Source organism: Lepisosteus platostomus, chromosome 22 (assembly GCF_059453375.1).
Source record: "Lepisosteus platostomus isolate fLepPlt1 chromosome 22, fLepPlt1.hap1, whole genome shotgun sequence".
Taxonomy (NCBI): domain Eukaryota; kingdom Metazoa; phylum Chordata; class Actinopteri; order Semionotiformes; family Lepisosteidae; genus Lepisosteus; species Lepisosteus platostomus.
In genome coordinates this window covers 14,993,757-15,015,170 of record NC_142632.1, presented here as the reverse complement: position 1 = coordinate 15,015,170, position 21,414 = coordinate 14,993,757, and the positions used below count along the sequence as shown (strand labels likewise).

General features: G+C 44.5%; 1 protein-coding gene across 1 annotated transcript; it reads right to left on the bottom strand.

Annotated features, from left to right (window-relative positions):
- Window positions 1-3,213: 3,213 nt before the first annotated feature.
- ywhag1 (3-monooxygenase/tryptophan 5-monooxygenase activation protein, gamma polypeptide 1) lies at window positions 3,214-19,737 on the bottom strand. Its single transcript, XM_088616227.1, has 2 exons — window positions 19,488-19,737; window positions 3,214-9,240 (listed from the first exon to the last, which is right to left on the bottom strand). Exons 1-2 carry the CDS (start codon window positions 19,572-19,574, stop codon window positions 8,584-8,586), a joined length of 744 nt encoding a protein of 247 aa, XP_088472353.1. The 5' UTR covers window positions 19,575-19,737; the 3' UTR covers window positions 3,214-8,583.
- Window positions 19,738-21,414: the final 1,677 nt, after the last annotated feature.

Here is a 21,414-nt window from a genome sequence, read left to right as displayed (position 1 = left end):
GTACCGGATTAAAACAGTATAAAACAAATGCTTTGGAATTAGTTAAATCAGGAGTTTGTACTGGAGCAGATTTTTAGCTGTATTTTTCATATATAGAAAATTGTAAGCTAGAAATGACTGTGAATGTACTTTCTTCCACATTGATAAGCTGGAGTTCAGAAAGCAGCGAGACAATGGCAGTGCAGCCTCTCTGATCCAGCTAAGGCAGAGCTGCATTGCTCAGATGACAGCTTGACTGCTCATTCCCTGCTCTGCATTGCAGCAATGCAGGCAGGAGCAAAGAGGGAAGCCGCAGTCGCAGTGCAGTGCAGATCTTGAGCAAAGTGTAAGACAGTATCTGTACTCCTTAATACGAGCCTCATTATACACTGCAATTGTAAATAGAGCATCAGAGAACCCAATAGTTTACTGTGTGATGGAGCTCAGAACAAGATTTAATTCCTTTAAGTATCCTGAGCCTTTTTAAATGGCTGTAAGCATGCCCGAAGAGCCCTTAAAGTTATAGGTTTTAGGACATAAAATTCAAACCTTTTTAAATTCCCCTTTCCTCGTTTGTTCCGACCTGTAGGATATGGTTTCCTTAACTCCAGTGTGACCAAGAGGCAGATGTCAAGCTCCTAGGCTCATGAACCATGAAAACCTGGTACTGCTGGTCCACCTCTATGACATTTAGTGTATGTTATTTATTTTCCCTTCACGCTATGAAACAATGAAATATTCACACATGAATCACTTGAACCAACATTTTCAAGTCAAATTCACAGTCCGAACAGATGTTGCTTGAATTACTGACAAACTTTTAAAAAAGCAGAAAATGGGTGTTTTACATGGCTGTGCAAGCTGAAGAGGAATTTGTAGAATACTGTGAATTACGATTGTGCAGGGGACGTTCATCTTGCTTATTGTGCTTTTTGGTTCCATATGCCTTGCAATTTGGAAGTTTTAAAAGCTAGAACTCAAAACCCCACGGCCGGTTTTCTCTCCTCTGAAACACACACTCCAAACAGGGGTTTACCAGATGATTCACACAGGAGACACCAGGTTTCAGACCTAGAACTGCTGAGGCTATACAGTAGCATTAGAATAGGTTACAACTTCTAAATCCATTTCATGTTGCATTTTCTTAAGGATAAAAGCTTCCAAAAAGACATTTAAGTTACTGTGTAGTAAAACATCGAATTTTGCGTCACACTAAACATCTTCCCCCACCTCACTTCCTGTCACTCTCTGTTGAGGATGCCTTTTATTAATCTGCCACCACTCATTTCACAAGGTTTTCAGTACACTCCGGCCAGGATACTCCATGGGCTTTTTTCCATGCTTTTAACAAATACACTGCGCAACAAAAGAATGTAAAAAAAAATTACACAGGTACTCAATTTTGTGATGATGGAGAGCTTTCTGAAGAACAAAAGAATTGATTTTCAACAGCGAAATGGAGTAATTTTCACATTGGGGATGACTAGCTGTTCAATCCTGGCCTCTGATTGGGGCTGGTCTTTTCAGACTCTCTTTGGAGCTTGAGTCAGGATAAGACTGGAGCTTATTTTTCCAATGAACAGCTGCTTCTATTTGCATAAAAATGCCGAGCAGGGCCTACTGCAGGGATGCCATTGTGCTGTGGCATCTCTAATTGCTGTTGATTCTGTATTTTGTGATTCAACTCAGCGTGCGCTGCCACTGAGATCGGCACCGCAGTCCCGCCCTCCTGAAGTCCCGTATGGACTTGAAAAGCTCTTGGGAGGTAATCGCTTGAACTCCGGCGTGGCTCATCCAGAAACTCATCCTTGGAGCACAGGTCAAGCTCCACGGCCCACGCACCATGGCCCAGACGTGGCAATTCCCAAAATGGTGGCGCCCCCAGGGTAGCTTGGCATCCTGCCTGAAGCCTGTAAGCTTGCCAGTGAGAGATGTCCTGCTCCTCCAGTCTGCAGCCCTATCAGGCACTGCGGAGCTTACAGCCATGACTGACAGGTGGGAGTGTCTGTCATTTGGCGATTTCAAATCGGGTAGATATGAATCTGATATGAAATATGATATCTGTGGATGTGAAAGTAATCTGTGATTCTTGTTCTTATTGTTAAATTAAAAAGGGTCATCAAAGGTTGAAGGGAATATTTGGATGAAAGAGATCGATGGAGTTTAATTTAATAACACAGATTTTTCGGCAGGTCTTGAGGACCCATGTTGCTGCTCGGGTGAAGTGTAGAATCGGAAGAGGGGCAGGGGGTTCACTAGATGCCCCCATGAAAAGACCTGAACGATTGTATTATAGACAGTGGTCCACAGTCCTGTACTGTGTTTACTTTTCACGTTTACTTCTTCATCATGAATTGAAGGGGCTGTTTGAGGTGGCAGGAACTAATTCCAAAAATCTTTTTTTTTTGTCTGAGCAGCTCCAGGTATAGATTTTTGGCGACTGGACAAATTTACACTGCACCTTTTATTTAAATTGTATCTTAAATGTGTCTTATTTAGTCCGTTTAGACTTTTGAAAATGGAAAACGTTCATGTGTTACGTGAGAACTCGGACATGAGCGAATGTGATATGTGAATTCTAGGACAGTGCAGGTTAATCAAGAGCTGTTTTAAACTGCAAACTAGATTTCTGCACATGGTTGTCTGAGCTACACTAGTGGTTCACACCTCAGAGGTGCCTGGATTGATGCAAGTCAAATCACCCAAAGTGACAGCAGGCTGACAATAAAGCAGAATTATTATAACTGTAAAGGTGGTCAAAGGCATTTAAAATAGAGGAATATGCAATAAGATGTGTTGAGCACTTCTTGGAAAATTAAATCCCCAAATCCCTAAATATGATTTCATTTCAGTCTCCAGATGGAATTGAATCCAGATGGAATTGAATCCAGATAATATTTAACGTCAGTAGCAAATATAGTTTGAATATAGTTTCACTTATCAGAACTGTCCACATAGGTTTCCTTGTACTGTATTTCTCATGGCTGAACACACCCCAGGCAGATGGACAAATCTGAATAGGTTTTCTATGACTTCTAACGTCATACAGTCACATGCTTTAGTTACATTTCTTTCCTATAATCAACATACTGTACAGTATGGTGGCTGAAGTGAGACCCAAGACTGAGGCTAATTCCAACAGTATCTGGTTAGGAAATACTTTGCAATAGAGCTGCAAACGAGGTGAGAGGTCTTGCCCTTGTGTGAACGTAATGAGAAACAAAAGACAAAAGGTTTTCAGTTTATGTCAAGAAACCAATATCTTTAATGAGCAACAGAAGGCAACCGACTCTCCTAAAACGTACACATGCTTTTACAACAGTACTTGATCAAACACCACTTTTCTTCTAAGGATTCTCCCTCCTCCTGAAATGGGCCTTTTGCTAGCACTCATTTTTCCTCATGACACCCGAGCCAGACATTGCCCTTGCAGACAGGCAAGTAAAAGATGGCTTGGCCCCTTAGGACTGTTGTCATGGTTCCCTGGTTGTCTTCCTGTTTCCCTGGCCTACTCAGTTTCTATAGAATGATGTAGCAGAGCATGCATATAATTATAAACTGTTGCATAAACAGCCATGAAATCCTGTGAGTTGCAACCTGTTCGCAATGTTTTTCGTTTTTTAAGGACTGAACACTATACTAATCGTCAGTGTGAACAGGAATGAGAAGACAAAATGTGTTCGTAAGTAATTGTGTAAACCATTTCACTCCACACGTTTTAAAGAGACAAAAACAGTGGCTTTGAAGCAGTTGAGATCCTTTTTGTTCTGTTCAGATGTACAAATTCATCAGAAGAGAGCGGGTTCGGACTTAAAGTAACAACTCTCTCCCTCCCACCCTGCTATTCCCAACAATAAGATGACAAAACCAACTATCTACTCTTGTCGCATGGTAACAGCTGTACAGTACACTGATAATTAAGAGTGGGGAAAAAGGGAGGATTCTGGGATGCAGATCTGGCAGATAATGCTACCCTGTGTAAAGTCTGTTTCTCCAGTCAGTTTTAAAGAGTGCATTAGAGGGCGTGCATGACCCAAACTAAACCACTGTTTCATCTCGTGAATTATGTGGATTGGCAGCCATCGGCCAAACTCCTGCAAAAGGTCACAAGCCGCAGGAGAAGCCTCACTAGTGACTCAGAATATAGACTTATCTAAGACCTCAAGTCTATTGCTTTCCCCACAGCTGCTGCCCTTGAATCTGTAGGAACAGCAGATTTTCCCTGCCAGCCGTAAAGAGAGTATCTGTGGGTTCATGACTGTGTGGATAAACTGCTTGTGATTTAAGGTCTAAAAGAGATAACTGCATCAGCAAAATAATTCAGATTAAGATGCTGCAGATGCATAACAATGAGTTTTTAGTCATGAGCACTTCCTGCATCTCACCCAGGTGACTGTCCTAAGTCTCAGCTCTTTGTACTGTAGCTATTTGCTGAAATGCAAATGCAGCAAATCTGTTTTAATGTAACAATCCAGGTCCCCTCAAGAACACATTTCCCCTGCTAGTCAACAAAATGTTTAAAATAGTCCTGGTAAACTTAACCTAAGATGTTTAGAAGTGTTCATTCCCAGCCTGGCTCTTGAGATGTCAGTCACTGGGTTTGCAATTGTGTTGATCTGAATTGGTCTTTTCAACTGCGAGTTCCCTGCCTGGAGAATGACACAGAATGTGAGTTCCTCACAAGTGAAGCACTTCAAGGAGGTGCAAAATCACTTTCTTCAGCTTGGTTTAATAGGCAGGAACCTTTTAAGTGGAATAATTTTGTTTAACTGGGTACACCATGCATTAGCAGGGACTGTCCTATGGATGAAACTATGTAGGTCCACAATAACTGGATATACAGTAGCACTTTTCCAAACCCCCCCCCCCCCCCGTGTTCTGGCTAAATTCCACTCTGGGCTTTCATAATCTGGCCTTGCGTGACTTCCCCCTTCAAATTTCCCTAATTCAATTCATTTCTCACACCTCCACCTGGTCTGTCATGTAGTGGGGCTGCTGCTTTATTATGACCTCCGCACTTCGGTGGCGGATAAATACCCTTCCGTATGTAATCGGGGGTTCTTCAGGGTGAAAAGTGCTGTATAAATACAAGGGACTGTAAGAATCACTTAGACTCACATTTGATGTTCTGAACTGTTCAGCATTGGGTTTTTCTATCTATCCCTTTTATTGAATTCAATTTTATTTCATGCTGGATCTTGGAATTGTGCCCCTGAAAGGTGAGAAGTTAAATATTAATTTATGCAGCAGGGTTAATAAGGCTGGTCTGGGACGTCTGACCTGTCATTTATTCTTAGCTACTCGGTGCTCCTTGATCAGTGTTTCAGAACTGCTTCCGCCTTTGAATTTTCAGTAACAATTTGATGATATTAACTACTTTTTAAGGTCAGAGAATCCTCATTGGAGGACCTGTCAGTGGCTTATCAGTAAAGAACAGCGGTAGCTGTTATCTGCCACTCTCTGCTGGTGGAAGATGTCCTGAAGATGAAAGTACTTCTGTCCTTTAGCTATTCCCTCGTTCCTGTGCCTGACTTCAGGAATTGCTTGTACTGTACTAACTCTTTCTCCTGTCACCATCGGGCTTCAATGCAACCCATCTCTTTCACTTCTCAGTCTGCCACTCTCCCTCACCAACCCCACAGCAAAAATTCCCCAAAGTGGGAATACTTTAATCAGAAGTAACCCCCTCCCACTTCCATATTTAAACCAGCACTTCCCTTAAATCTCCCCATCGTAACATGCCCTTTGTTTAAAGAGTTTACTCCCAATTCTGCAAATGATCCACTGTACAGATCCCTCATTAAACCTTCAGAGAAGGTTCATGAAGAAGATCCATCCCTGTTTCTTCCTGCCTTTTCCAAGCGAGATACTTTCTCTATAAACAAAGGACTTTCATTCTTCTAGCATCTCATCAACTGCCCATTATTACATACGGTATGGCCTCCGTTTTTGAAAAAGCAGCTGTGATTCACTTAACCTCGCTCCTCACTCTGACCCCTGTACCACTCTACGACAGATGAGAACAATGCATCTCTCTTTGGGTTTTCATTTTCAAGGACAAAAAATGCCTTTGTACTCTTTTTTTCCAGCCATGTAGTAGAAATGAAAAAGGCCAAGTAGTAGATTTTCATCTGTAACCCCAGATGTAGGTCTGATTTGAGGTGTTTGAGATGTTTAAATTAAAAGCTTAACCCCCTGCATAACTGCTATTGTGCAGCTTAGGGCTTCCATGAGCAGATGTAAGTAAATTGCAATACCATCAAAGAGGAGAAAGCCAAATGTGTTGGAGGTGAGGGTGGAATGGAAATGGCCCATGTACCATGCTTGCTGTACTTAGTTCTGTTATGCGTGACAGCACAGTTTGCCTGTTCTTGAAAGTGTCCTAGCCCGTTCTTGCCTTTCCATGATGCAGTGTAACAGAATATGTGTCTGTGAATCTAGGTCTGAAGCGCCTCTCATTTTACAAGTCTCTCCCACCACCAGCAAGCGTGCCTCTCTCCAGATTCCTGTGTTTGTTTTTTTCTTGAGAAGCAATGTCACGCAAAATGAATGAAGACGTCCCACGCCAAATCCCCGTTGAGAACACAACCACATTTTCCCAGAAAACAAAACACAAAAAAGGGAACTTCCATTCCGCCTACAATGAATGGGACTACAACAACCATTTTCCCTACTGCTAGATCCAACACAACCCTGAGAAACAACAGCAATACAATTCAATTCATGACTATTCTAAATTAACTACACTAAATAATAAATAAATTAGAATAAGAATAAATGTCAGCTGCATACAGGGTACCTGCAGTAATGCTGGTTCCAGCATCCTACTCTTTTTACTTGACTTTTAACAATGTTCCATTCAAACAAAAAGCCATTTTATCGCAAAGAAGGCAAAAGAAAGTGTCAAGTCACAGAAGTGAGGAAAGGCCCGTGATATCAGGAGCATGAAACCATGTCATGATCTCTTTAGAAACAAGGGTGTACTCCATAATGACAATGCAGAACAACTCCCCACAACCAGCTATGAAATGGTGCAGTAGAAGAGCTCTCTCTTTTTTTTTTTATTTTGTGCGACCGCTACATATTGACTCACATTCAATATATTCATCACTCAGGAGACAGCTAAAAAATCCAAAATAAATAAAATGGTCCGTGTGTGAAGGAACTCCTTACAGAAACACTGATTCTGATAAAATAAACCACTGTTGAAACCTTAAACAGTTCACTGCATGACAGAAGAGAGCACAAACAGAAAGGTCATTCTAAGAACAACATATTAATCGTTTACACTGTAATAATTATAATTTCACCATGACAAACACCAGACAGTAAGAGTAAGCTAACACTGGTGTTGTTTTCTTCCGCTTTTAACAAATCAAATACAGAACTGCATGTCACTAAGCAACGTCCATAACAGATCAATTTATTGTTAACAATCACTGATTTGGTATAGCGTACTTCAGCAAATGGAAAAAAAAAAGAAACTCATAATAAAAAGGAAATAAAAAATCAGTTTGAAGTCTAGTCATTTCTTGTTCATAGGAATACATAACACCTACAGTATAAGTTAATAAAGTCAAGCTACCTTACATAAATACGTCACCAGCATGCACAATATTGTATTATCGAGAATATTGGAGCAGGAATCGTCTTACACTGAGGAAACAGTATAATAGGCAAGTGCATTTCTTTTTAAGAATAAAAAAACAAAACAAATAAAAACAAACCACAAACCTCAAAGCTGCTTTAAGATCTATCCCATTAAACACATCAGTTTTCTGCCGTCAGTGTTACCTTAACACCCCCAAAGAGCTCATGGTTCCAGTAAATGCTTGACCTTGTTCCGTGGCCACACGTTATCATCATTTGGGCAATTTTCTCGGTGTTCTTTTCCAGAATTCCCTCGATAATCGCTTTCAGTCTTAAGGGTTGATTAACAACACGTTAGATCGGCATGCAAGGGGAAAGGAGATTTACCATATCCTCCCTGTGCACCTGCTGTAGGTCATCACTACCATGTTGGCTAGTTACCGATGAGTCATGTTTCCAAGTTTAAACTAAGGTGGAGACTTCCTTCTTTTTAGAATTCGGTGCACACGTGTGTGTGTGTGTGTGCGCCTTCGAAAGGGTACTAATATTCAGATGTGCTGTGCGTTCCTGGAAGTGCTCTCTGAACAGGTCAAAGGTAGCCCCTTCTTCAAGCTTACTGGAACCATTGCAAACTATGTTTTGAGGCTTTCACATTCACGTTTTTACTCTATCTTGCTATCTTTCACATCATCAGCCCCCCCCCCTAAAGTTAAATAAGCAGCTCCACGTTGTTTGTACTACGAGAACAGTCCAGATGCCAGTGTGAGGCTGCCATTCCAATCCAACAACAGCCACTTTTTTTTGACTGACCGACCTTTTCCTCTAAGTGGTGTTTTGGCAAATGTCGAAGAGGCGATCAAGAAGGAGGAGGGTGGTTTTTTTTTCTATTTTTTTTTTTAACTACTGGAAGGTTCCCCCCCTCCCCCCAACCCTCTTTTATCTTTAAACTTGTGGAAAAATAAAGACTGCTTGCGGTAGTAGCATCAGCTAAGCGGCTGCCCAGTCCACCGGCTTTTAATTGTTGCCCTCCCCTCCGTCGTCGTCCTGCTGGTCGCTTGTCCACAGTGTCAAGTTGTCTCGCAGGAGCTGCATGATGAGTGTGGAGTCTTTGTAGGAGTCCTCGTTCAGGGTGTCCAGCTCGGCGATGGCGTCGTCGAAGGCGGTCTTGGCCAGGTGGCAGGCCTGCTCGGGCGCGTTCTGGATCTCGTAGTAGAAGACGGAGTAGTTGAGGGCCAGGCCCAGGCGGATGGGGTGGGTGGGCTGCATGTGCTCCTTGCTGATCTCGTGGGCCTCGCTGTAGGCCTTCTCGGAGGACTCCACCACTGTGGCGCGCTTCTCGCCCGTCGCCACCTCGGCCAGGTAGCGGTAGTAGTCGCCCTTCATCTTCAGGTAGAAGACCTTGCTCTCGTACTGCGTCTCGCTGCAGTTCTTGATCAGGAAGTTGTCCAGCAGGTTGAGCACGTCCTGGCACACGGCCTCCAGCTCCTTCTCGATCTTCTCGCGGTACGCCCGCACCATCTCGATCTTCTTCTCGTTGCCGTCCGCCGAGGTCTTCTGCTCGATGCTGCTGATCACGCGCCAGGAGGACCGCCGCGCGCCCACCACGTTCTTGTAGGCCACCGAGAGCAGGTTCCTCTCCTCGTTGGACAGGGCCTCGTTCAGCTCCGTCACCTGGAAGGCAGAGGACAAGGGAGGATGAGGCGTGGGGCCATTCAGAGAATCCAAGCTTCCTCATCCGATTCAATCTAGAAATGAAATAAAATACTGCCATGCTCCAGCGACACACAGTACAGTAGATCTTGTATCAAGGTACTTTTTGTTGTTACACAGATTAAGCCACACCTTCATTCACAATGCAAAGAGCAACTTTTGTCTTTGGGAACCTACAGTAAGCTCCATTGACGCCCAAATTAAAAATAAAAATATATTCAATAAAAATGACTCTTTCCCCCCTTCATATGTGGTATACAAAAACCTCAACCTGAAATAAACTACCATTGTAGTTTGCATCCATTGACATGTAAAATCCAGAAAATATTTAAAATCTTAGAACCCACAGGCCAGATGCTAAAATGAGGGAGCACGCTTGGTAAAGCAAAGATTCACACCTTCGCAAAGAGACAAAATGAAGAAAAAACAGGTTAAATCCGATGGTACTGTGTTAAAGCTCAGTATAAATGTGTGAAACCGTTTAAGCAAGGATAAATGATTTTTAATGAAAGTATAGCTTTCGCACAGCAATGCTGACCTTGGCAGAACTACAGCAGAAGCTAAACTGGCACACCCTCCCCGAAACTGCAACATCATTTACTGGGACTGAGACAAACGCCCTTCAACCTTCCTGACAGAACAATACACGGCTCACTTGTACACACAGCAGTGTGCCTAGTCTGAGCCCATGCGGCTTCACACCAAATTACAAATATCCCCATTAAAAGCACGTTTATAAACCTTCAGAAGTGACATAATTGGAAATCGGTGTATGTCTGCCTTTTCAGAGGGGAAGATACCAAGAGTTCTGACGACACAAATAAAAAAACTTCTACCATGAAATGTGGACATCTAGATTATAGATTATGACATGCTTGCTGAAGACTGCAAGATAGACACTTCATTTATTTTTCATTTTATTCAGAAAAGCATTTCAAACCCACTTGTGGATCAAAGTGATGGGACATACCACAGAATGCCATGGATTAAAGAGGGCAACCAACAGTTATGTTCTAAATTTAGTACACTTAGTCAAACTTACAGCTACACACAGCAATCACTACCCTAGGGCTATCTCCATTATAAAGTTTACTTGCTAGACTACAGTATGTATGTGCAGGCAGTACTGTTAAGTTCCGGTTCATTAAAAGCAAGTATGTTAGACTTATTTTGTAGATTTTACTTATTTTACTATTACAAAAGTAAGGGTTTCTAAAATTACATTGCCAAATATACTTACATTTCCACCCAAAAGAACACACCTCTTCCAATTCAATTTCTTTCCAAACCTTTTGCTTTTTGTACAATATTTTTTTAATACAAAAACAAGAAAAAAAAGGCGTTTCCATCTTCAAAGCAGTATCTAAATGGTAAGGATAAGCTTATAAAACTATCTTCTTCTTTTGCAACTGCTGGGGGGCTGATATTCAATTACATAGGTTTGATTGTATTTCCTGTGGTGAGAATTGGAAATAGAAATGGACTAAGACAGCTTACCAACTGAGCTCCACAAAAGTGGCTCTCCAGGATCTATTAAATCATAAATTATTTGATGTTATTTTTACTCGAAATGTCAAAACGGGCTGCCATTGCTTTTACAGTTCTAAAAAGCAATTTTTGAAATAAGGTACAACCTTTCTCCTGCCCCTCCAACTAAGCATTGGATGAAGCCCTCAGCTTTGGCATAGCCTCAACTAGAGTGAAATATTAGTTTTGGCATGGTATTTCAAAAGCTTTCTCACACTGTATATTAAATGCTCCAGATCTGATTAATGATCTACATCTGGCTGTTCCATATGGGGGTTCTTGAGAATGCTTAGTTTCTAACTCATAGAGGGTGCTACAAACATTTAAAGTGGCAAAAAAAACAACAAATCTGTCTAATCTTATTCACTGAAAAAGACTTGCTCATGATTCATAAAACATAATGGGCTATTATCATATAAGAGAACTGTCATACAAACTTCTCCCTGCCTTCTCATGCAGACAGTGAGAAATCTGCTTTCTCTCAATACTCTGAAAACAACAGAATTAGGCCAAACAATAGCACATCGAAATTGCTTTGTCTTTATCAAAAAGGACCTTCTAGACAAGAACGTGGGTTTTATTCACTCAAAAAGCACAAAGTGTTGATAGCCGCAACCTTAGCAAAACGAATGGTATTTTTTCAGGAATCTGGAGGCAAGAGCAAAACTGATCTGCAATGCCTTAGTTATCCTTTCTTTGTTGCACGTGAGACTGCAATGGCTGCAGGCATTTTTCTGTAGACATGTTTTAAGACATATAAAGGGCTAGTTACATATTTAAGGATCCAATGGATCAATGTAAGCTGGTGTTAATAAATGGCATAAAAAGCACAGTCTTTGCAAATTCTGGAAGGGAGAAGTTGCATTTAAACCTGGTGATGTACAGTACAGTAAGAGGTCGTCACTCAGTCTCACTGACAGCTAAAGGCTCACACAGAACATGTACTGTAAACTGCTGCTCTGCAGAAGCACGGCACCCCCAGAGAGACTCCAGTCTCTGATCCCCGCTTTCCTGCAGTGTGTAAAATCGTTCTCTCTGCTTTCATTTGACAGCTACTATAGAATGCAAGGGGACTGCCTTTCCATTCTGTGCCTAATCTGTTCTCATTTTCACCGCCATTCTAAATCTGTGTCCTTTAACTCTCTCAAGTCTCTGGATTCAGGTCTGGCCTGTCTGAGTCAAATGGGTATGTCCTTCTACAACAGGCTATCCTTTCTCTAGTGCTGCCTGCCTTTTCTGTAGGTTATACTGTTTTTCCTTGCTTTACCATTTACCTGTCTTTCAGGTGATAATAACACACTCATTGGTGCACGAGGGAGTAAACTCTTTGTTTCTAAAGAACAACAGCCAAGTACAGTCATGTGAAATTTTTAATATCATTCTGCTGAAAGCTAAGACCATATTGAACTAAAAATGGACAGTCTCCTGCCTGCTAGGCCATTTGAATATTATAATTTTACATATTTAAATGAGCTACTTCAATTCCCAATTTCTGCACACCACAGCCATCTTACGCAGAGATCGATCTGTCAATGTCTTGTTACAAGCGATTGTAAAAATAAAAAGAGCATAGCGCCACTGCATGAAAAAAGGTGTCCAAATTTCTCCCTTCAGTCTTCCATGCATCTTCTTCAAGCGCACCCATGAAGCCAACTCCCCGGTTCATTTCTTGGTAGTTGCAACCGGCAACAAATACGCAAACCAGCATTTCAGTTACAAACAGGGAATAATTGAGCTTGTGAAGGGTCAAGTCATTCTGCGCTTCACACCAACAATAATTAAGCTTCCTTTTGTTCCAACAGTATTGAAGTGTTGAAATTATACACTCAGTTTTTTTTTTCTTCCTACCCACTATACGCCTAGACCTACTGGGGCTGGTGAGAAGCAATTTATCATGTGCAGTCCCCGGTTGCCATGGAAACAAAGCAATCCGCTCATTTTGTGCTCAAGTCTGGCTCCACAGCTGTCAGGAAGGCAGCCAGGGCCCACATGCCAGAGACCGGGAAAGGGCCCTCAGTGAGGAGCAAGGAGGGAGGGACGGGAGACGTGTGCGCTGGGCCGGCAGCGTGTGGGTTCTCCCCGCTAGGAGGGGCTCTCCCCTGGAATCGCGGGCCGCCAGCCTGGCAGCAGCCGGCGGCGGCGGAACCATCTGGCTGCGGGTTTGAGAAATGCGGTACACTTGACCGCCCGGCGGCTGTCCGCCCAACTGAAGAAAAAAGCAACGAAGCCGACTGAAGGGATCATTCCTCAAAGACGTCACAGAACGTGACCCTGCCAAAGTCTCTGCACTGAACTCGGGAGGTTCCTACCAACTCCCACTGACCTGATCATATTACTAGTGGAACAGGTCCTCCTTACTTTCATACTAGTGGCTTTTCTTTTTCCCCCAGTAGTGTTTAAAGCTGGGAGGCACTATGGCAGCTGACTCTGCTGGGTGACCTCAGCTTCTGGCGATCTCCTGCAGGGGACGCTGCTGAATCGTTTCCGATGCTGAAGCAGTTTGTCCCGAGTAAATTCGCCCTCCCCAGCCTGCAACTCCCGGCTGGCTGCTGCACTCCCCAAACTGAGGCAGCCCTTGACGAAACTGGGGGTTTAGCGATGGCAGTTGGGGATTCCCGCCCTGGTACAGTAATGAAAGGTGCACCAAATACTGACACCATCCCCGCTGTTCTGTGGTCTTTCCAGTCAGAAATCTGAGCCTCCCGTCACACCCAGATCAATACAGAAATACACCAGAGCCTGCAGGCGTTGTGACCTACAGTCCTGCAGTCTGCAGGCGTTACAGATCCTGCACCCATTTGTGTTCTGTGTTCCTCTCAGAAACTGGAGTGAACCCGGCTTCCCCTTTTCAGAGTTAAACCTGCTTGGAGAGACAAATCGGAAGCAACTTATCTGGAATGAACAGGCACAGTTAATAAGGCAATCAAGGCTTGGCCATTAGAGAAGGATTTCCTGTGTGCCGTGATTAAAAATTAACTACTGTAGACTACAGCCCCCCTGGTGGCTTGGGATCATTAGCACTTATCAGGTAATTGCTACTGGTTAAAAACTTTAAGCACTGCACTCTTGCACACTGGGCAACCTATCATTCCAACGATGGTAAACGCCGCTGTTTGAAGATCACGTGATGGCTGTGGGGGTGGGGGTGGGGGGGTCTCTCCAGTAAGTCACATGACCCTGACAGCCCATCACAGGCCAGGAGCAATCCTGCCTGGATGGGTCACCTGCTTCTCTGCTGTCAGCCAAGTGAGTGAGCCTGCATCTCGAGTCTCTTCACATACAATACAGATGTCAAATTCACGGTTTTCACTATGAGCTGTCAAACAGATCTATTTGAAAATACTGCTGCCAGTTGTAATTGATTGTCATGAATGCGTAGCCCATTATCTTACAAAATAAACCATAAGTAGTCCGATCTTAAATCGGTGAGGAACTTGCTCTCATTTTCTGATTGACAGTTTCCCCGCTTGATTTTCATACAGTCTCTCATCAAAGTGCTTTCATTTTGGTGCACAATCCACATGAGCCATTTACTCACTTTTCAAGGGCACAGGCACAGCATCATTTCCACTAATGGAGGTTAAAGTGTTCTGAGTGCTAGTGAGTTAGTGTAATAGATCTGGGGGAAAAAAAGTGGACCAAAACCACAGCACAGCTCTGCTGCAGAATTTTCTCCCATTGTTCCTGGTCTCACGACCCAGTGTTTGACACTGTCCTATTTCTGAAAAACTATGAATGTAGCCCAAGATACTGCAGGGTCCAGTCAGTGAAAACAGCAGATTAGCGACTTGGATTTTGGTGGAGACACCCATTAGTCTGCAGCTGATGTGACCTGCCCAAGCAGCTACCCAGTAATGCTGTGCGTGACGCCTTCTGTCACGGGGAAAAATGACTGTGGACTCAACCAAGGGGAAAGGAGCACTCAAGTGGCCCTATAGCGTTATATAACCGCAAATGACTGCAGTTTCTCAATGAACTGCTTTCCTTACAGCTTGCAGGCTTCTAAATATGAAAAGGTCTGCAGCTCAAAGAGCATGAAACAATAGCAAAAAATGAATGACTGGTGCCTCTTGTAGTAAGTAGCTTAAAAATGGATTTTTAAGGACTGTACTTAGAGGAATGAACCCCTCTCCCCATCTGAGCTGCTGCGATTGCACTCCATGACCACAATATTGGATGTTACGTTGTTATTTATTAGATACGGGCTTCAATATCAACTCAAGGCCCCAGGGGAACCGTGCTGGTGAGCGGAGCCATCAGTTTCTCAGCTCCTGCCGGTAATTCAAACACACCTCAGCGAACAGCTGCAACAGCCAGTCAGATTCGCCATGTTCTCTGGTACAGTTCACTGAGGTGCTTAACATGGTTCTTTAAAAGACCCTGCACTTCTAGGTTTTCAGCATTATATATTGGAGCTACAAGCCTGGTTAGAGACCCTGCAGATACAACAGCATTTGAGGATGTTTACCACATTACTATATGTACTAAATGACAATGCCTAGATGGTACAGTTAGAAATCCAGGTTCTGATTAAAAATCATCAAGAATGTTTCCAGGGGAAAAAACTTCCCCGTTTCCCCCATCCCAAAAAAGTCTGAACACATTTTGTTTTGAGCTGTGTTGTTTTATTCAATGGGAGCTTTAAAAATGTGGGGTCTGGACATCTAAAATTAATGTTCTGATTTGCAGTTTCTCAGGAATCAAGGCTTTTTTTTCCCTTTTGCTTCAGACAAGGCAAAGGAAATCCATTACTAAAGGAAGAGGTGACTGATGTTTTTTCTTTTGTAAGCGGTATGTCTCTGCTCCCAATTCTGCCAATGTCACATTATCTACACATCGTTTTCAGGGAAATGACATTATCGTGCTCAAGAGGCTGCTTGTGAGCCATTCTGACGTCACTGTGATGAAGGACAGGACACATCAAGCAAGAAGAAACGACTTTAGCCAACACAGCTAGGGGATAATTAAGAATGATTCAGGATATCAAGACAAGCCATGGAACAAACAGACAAATAAGCATTTACGGAAATTCAACAACTAGGAAGAAAGAGGTATACTATTTACTTATTATAAAAGCTGCAAAGCTTTAATCTGACATAAGAAAATGCCCCCACAATTGCAATACATCTTCATATTACATGACAAGGTGACCACAGTCTTCCGAGCTACACTCCCCTTGCTCTGAGCTGCACAGCTGATAGAGGTAAGCAAGACTACCTGACTGCATTATATTAACAGAACTTTAACTCTTGGCATAAGGACTACAGGATCATCGACACTTAGCTAATATGTACCAAAGTCTATAGACTTTCCAATGCCATGCTGCTTGGCCATGTATTTGTCACATGATTCAGCTACAAAATGGTGGTCATTCATCTGCCTTTAGTGGCAATGTTTATCTCCGGAATAACGTGTTATTAGAGTTAGCACGTCAGCAACCCAAGGGCTAGAAAAGAAATGTGTGCGTGGCACTTTGAGGCTGAGACATGGAGGACAGTCCCACTGGGATCGTCTTCCCAAATCAATTTAACTGACTCCTTACTGCCCTGCCCTCGTTTTCTAAAGCTGCAGCCTTGAAATGGAAGGTAATTCAAAGGAAAGACTTCACAAGCTGAACCCCTTTATACCTCCAGTGATGTGTGTAATGCGCATCTTTAACAGGTCCAAAGTCAAATCTGAAAAGGGCTGTGTGGGACCTTGCTTTTTGAAATATGCCAATCCTATTTTCATGATCTAAACCGCTTTCTGGATATCTGGATAGCCAGTGAGTTTGGCAAGGAAGAGAACGAGGTTTTAACTGCGATACCAAATCAACGTCAGTCGAAAAACACCTGTCAGTCGGAATGAATGAATGAATTATAACTGGATACAACAGACCCACGCAGATAAATACAGAATGAAGAACTGAACCCTGTGGCCTGTGCTGTTACATACAGGAAATGTACAACAGACCCCTTTTTCTGAAAGGAGGCACATGCTGAAACCTACTTTCATGTACACTTTAACAAGCTTGATCCTGTTTGCTTTTTAGAATGAAAATCTAATCATGATAGTATGGACAATCATGTGTCCATGATTATCAATGATACAGTAGTATGTATGCTATAAGGATCATGTAAAATTGTATTTCTCTACATAACCATTTCATTAAACATGTTCAGTATAACTGCCTTCATAAGAACGTGTTAGTAAATTCGACTTGTTGTAACACATACTGTAGTAATTTATAATGTCAGACTGTCCAAATGCATCAGGAAAATACCTCAACTCAAACGTTTCATGTTCATGTCCATCTACGCGCGCTTGGAGCGAATCAGGTCATTTTCACCTGTATTTCAACATTAAGTTCAATGTTGTTTTTCCGAGGTGTCACCCACTGTAACAGCACAAACGCTGTAACCAGCGGTAGGAGACACGGGTGTGAGATTTGAGCGTGCCCGCTCTGTCCTATTGCTCTGTCGTGCTGAACAGTGGCCACTACCGCAGAGGCCAGGGACTCCCCTCAGCCGAGGGGCGAGGCGCCGGACACACCCCTCTACCGCAGTGCCAGCCCAGGGGCTGCAGGAGTCCCTCGGACAAACACGGAGCCTCCCGGATCCTTCCCGGTTCAGCGCCCTAGCCGGGAGAGGGAAGCACCGCAACCGGTTTGAGCTCGTCGGCAAAGGGCAAAACGGGGCTCCTGCGTGCCGCCCGACACGGTGTCCTTTGGGCTTCCCAACTCGGGACGCAGGTCAACACCATCCCCCCTCCCACCGGTAACAGGACTGGGCAGGGCCGTCAAGAGCAGACGCCCTGCTCCCAATGACTGTACACCTTCGTCACGCAACGAGCGTGTCGTGTCCAATCGGCGGCGTGAGCGACTGCTCTCCCGTTCAGCGTCACCTCACGCCCGTGCACCGTCGCCGCTTTTAATTGAAAGCCTTAAAATACGCGAAAATTAGACACGCGCCCCCTGACACCTAATGCATCGGAGGGATGTGACCGGATTCTGGGGATATTTTAAAACGTGTGTGCGCGCATCAGGGTCCAGCCACACTGAAGCCGGTACAAACCTCTTTATGAAAAATTATCTCACGGCCGCACTAATTTGAGAACTGCGAACAAGTCGCAGATTTTTTAAAAAAATGTTGCATAACGCATCGTGTTTCTATAACAACCGACTGCCCCCCCAATCCCCTCCCCTCCCCTGCCTGGCTAGCTGAATTATTTGCCGAGGTGGGTTGCGGTTTCCTGCTTTGAACCTGTAGCGTTAAAATCCGGGGGGGGCGGTGGGTGGGCGTGAAGCAGCAGCCCAGAAAAGTCACCCCCGAAAATAAAAAAACCGGGGGGGGGGGACAGCGAACGGTAAATGCAAACGATTCAATTCCCCCCCACCCAGCTACCACCGCCAGCACCACCTCCTCCCTCCCCTCTGCTGGTGCTGTGCGCCTCGCCCCACGCAGTGACACGCGTGTAATAATCGCCCCCCGGTCCAGGAGAGGCAGCCTCCCAGCGGCACAGTGACCCCCCGGCGGGGCAGGTGGCAGAGCGGGGTCGCTGCTCGCCCTTCCCTGCAATACGGCAGCCGCAGAACATTCTGGAAGCGCCGCCGCCGCCGCCTCCCACGTTTGCAGCGCCTCAGGATCCTCTCCTGCGCTGTACTGTCATTTGATTTAGACCCCCCAAACTGCCGCGGAAGGGCGGGGAGCCGGGGGGGGTACAGCAAGCCTAAAGGCGAGGCTGGTTCACAAAAAGCACCCCGGCTTCCGAGCCTGCAGTGCCGGCGTTTCTCGCACCGGGCAGCCTGACGTTTTAAACCCCCGGAGCATCGCACAGGGTTGGGCGACATGGCGGGGGGGGGTTGGTGGGGGACATATAAAGACAAAAAAGTCGTGCACATCGAGCGGCAGTGCAGCTATCACGTTGCTGACGATGCATTCAAATAAACTGCAATTTTATATCCTCGCTTCCAGCGCCCGGCGTGTCCCGAGGAACACCACGTCCCGTCCCCATGCCCAAACTGCATTTCAGATACACACACCCAGCCCCCTGCACGGACCGCCGTATTAAAAAAGCCGGATGTCTCGAAAATCTACCGGTTTACTGTCATTTGTCTGCTGTGGTCCATCTTTTTTTTTTGTATTGTTCTGAAAGGCTGAATTAATGACAAGGGACTCAAGACAGGGAAGGCACCGCCCCAAGATCAGAGAGTCCGCATGCGGGCACCTTTCCCGATAGCGCTCTCCTTCCCCTGACAGATGATCGCCGCTTTTACCTTTTGTTTCCACGTTTTCAGCACACACCCCACGAGCATTTCTGCAGACCCCGCTGCACAATGAGATGGGATTGAATCGCGGGTCTCGATGTCAGACATTTAGAATGTAGGTGGTCTGACATTTCTAACGGTTTCTGGCCTTTCGCGGTGCCAAGATGACAATCCTACACATCACACCCAGATTGTGGGGCCACTAAAAGCTTTTAACTCGCGAGTGCAAGATGAAACGTTTATTTTCCAAGGCGTATGCGACATTTTTTTATTTCTGGTTGAAAGATGCACAGACATGTCACTAAAGTCACACACACACACACAAAAGATGCAGGCAGTGGGATTGCGGAACTGAGGACGTTCAGAAAATCCTGAAATGATCAGAGACGGCAGCCTGTTAAAAATAGAGAACGGCGAATTTGAAGGAGAAACTTACCGATTTCATGGCAGCTGCCATATCGTCATATCGTTCTGCCTGCTCAGCCAGTCTGGCTTTCTGCACCAGTTGCTCGCGATCTACCATTTTTTTAAGTGTCGTTTATAGGAGCTTTTCTCTAAGTTTTAGAGGAAATGTTAAAATGTCACTTGCAATGCAGTGAAACGCGATGCGATCTTCTTGCTGCAGCTGCTCCCTGCTGTCTGCGCGTGCCGACGGGCCAACCCCCCGCTCACCCCTCCTCCTTACACTTTCCCCACATTGCGTCATCACTCCAAAGAGGCGGGTCCCTGAGCCGTGATGTAGGAAGCCTTATTTGGGAGTCCGGACTTCCTGCGTGACAGGGCTGGAGCCAATCGCCGCCGTGCTCCCGTGTCAAGGCTCGCGCTTCCTGCTCGGGCGCTGCACACTGGGAGATGTAGTTCGTGTGCCCGGATTCCTCCTTTTCGGGAGGTGAGAAAGGAAACGCCCCGATTAAGAAATTGGGGTATTGTATTTTTGTTATTATGTGACCTTCTTTGAAATGTTTTAGGTTAGGCAAAGTGGCACACAGTTCTTCTCATTTTAGACCCCGAAGAAAAGCTGTATAAGGTGTATTTGTACCGAATCCTGAATGCCATATGGGACAATGGTACTGTATATGCTTTATATAAGGTATGTCTGCTGCTAGTGGGGAGAGTCTGTTGGCGATGTACAGTATGCTGTTTTTATTGGCCTACTGATTTTTGAATACTGTATAATAAGGAAATAAAACACGTTTAAGTGAACAGGGTATACAACTTAAAAGCATTTGTTAAGCAGGTTTTTAACACCATAAGCTTCTCAGAGAGCAAGAATGTCCAATGTCAAATGTTAGTTACAGTAATTTGCATTTTCATTTAGAGCTCAAAGCAATTGGTAGTAACCCTGTCCCTTGCTAAGCTGTTGGAGTAAAGCATTTCACACATTCAGGTATTGGGATTTGAAATTAAAATATTTATGGTGAAAAGAAATTGGACCGGGGTCCAGTTCTGGAATTCAGGCTCTGTATGGAGTTTGTCTCCTGTGTTCCAGGGGGGTTTTCTATTGGTGCTGCGGTTTCCTCCCACAGTCCAAAGACTTGGCTCTTAGGGAAAACTAGCTCTGCTGTGTGGATGTGTGTGTGTGTGTCAGTGTCTGTGTGTGCCCTACGATGGACTGGTGTCCCATCCAGGGTGTATCCTGCTTTCCGCCGGTTGCTTGTTTGCCAGGATAGGCTCCAGCTCCCCCATGACCCCGTGTTGGATAAAGCAGACAGAAAATGGGTGGATGGATTCAATATAAACGTCCTGTATTTATGTGGTTACTGTGATCTGAACACTCAACACCCAAAATGGCTCTGTTTATGAAGACCCACGGGCAACTCCAGCTTCAGATCCACATACAGAAGCACTACACCAAACAGCGAAAGAATCCCACAGGGCTTGAGGGCCAGGCATTCAGATCTAGATGAAAGAGCGTCCAGTCTGTTCCAGGAAAGCTGAAAGGATCTGGGAAAGGAATAAAAGGAGCCAGTCCTCCTCATTTCACTTGATCATGAAATGGAGATATTTAACAAAGCTTCAGGAGGGATGACAGTAACCAAGGCCTCACACACCTCTGCTACTCTAACTCGTAATTCTCCTTGATATCTCTTCCTGAAAAAAGCATGAATACCCCTTAGCCTCTTCCTCTAGCTCGTATTTGTCTTTCTGCAGCTCTCTTCTGCTCCATCCCCACCTTGCAGCAACCCCATGGTTCACCTCTCTGAATGGGGGTCCTTTGGCCAAGGGCCTTCAAGTAGGTGAAGCCGAAGATTCTTTTTCTTAACACCTCAGTAAACATGCTGCAATGCGTTCTCTGATTGGGTGATGATGTAACTCATGAGCTAGACCTTGCAATGAAATAGCAGTCACAGAAATAAACTTTT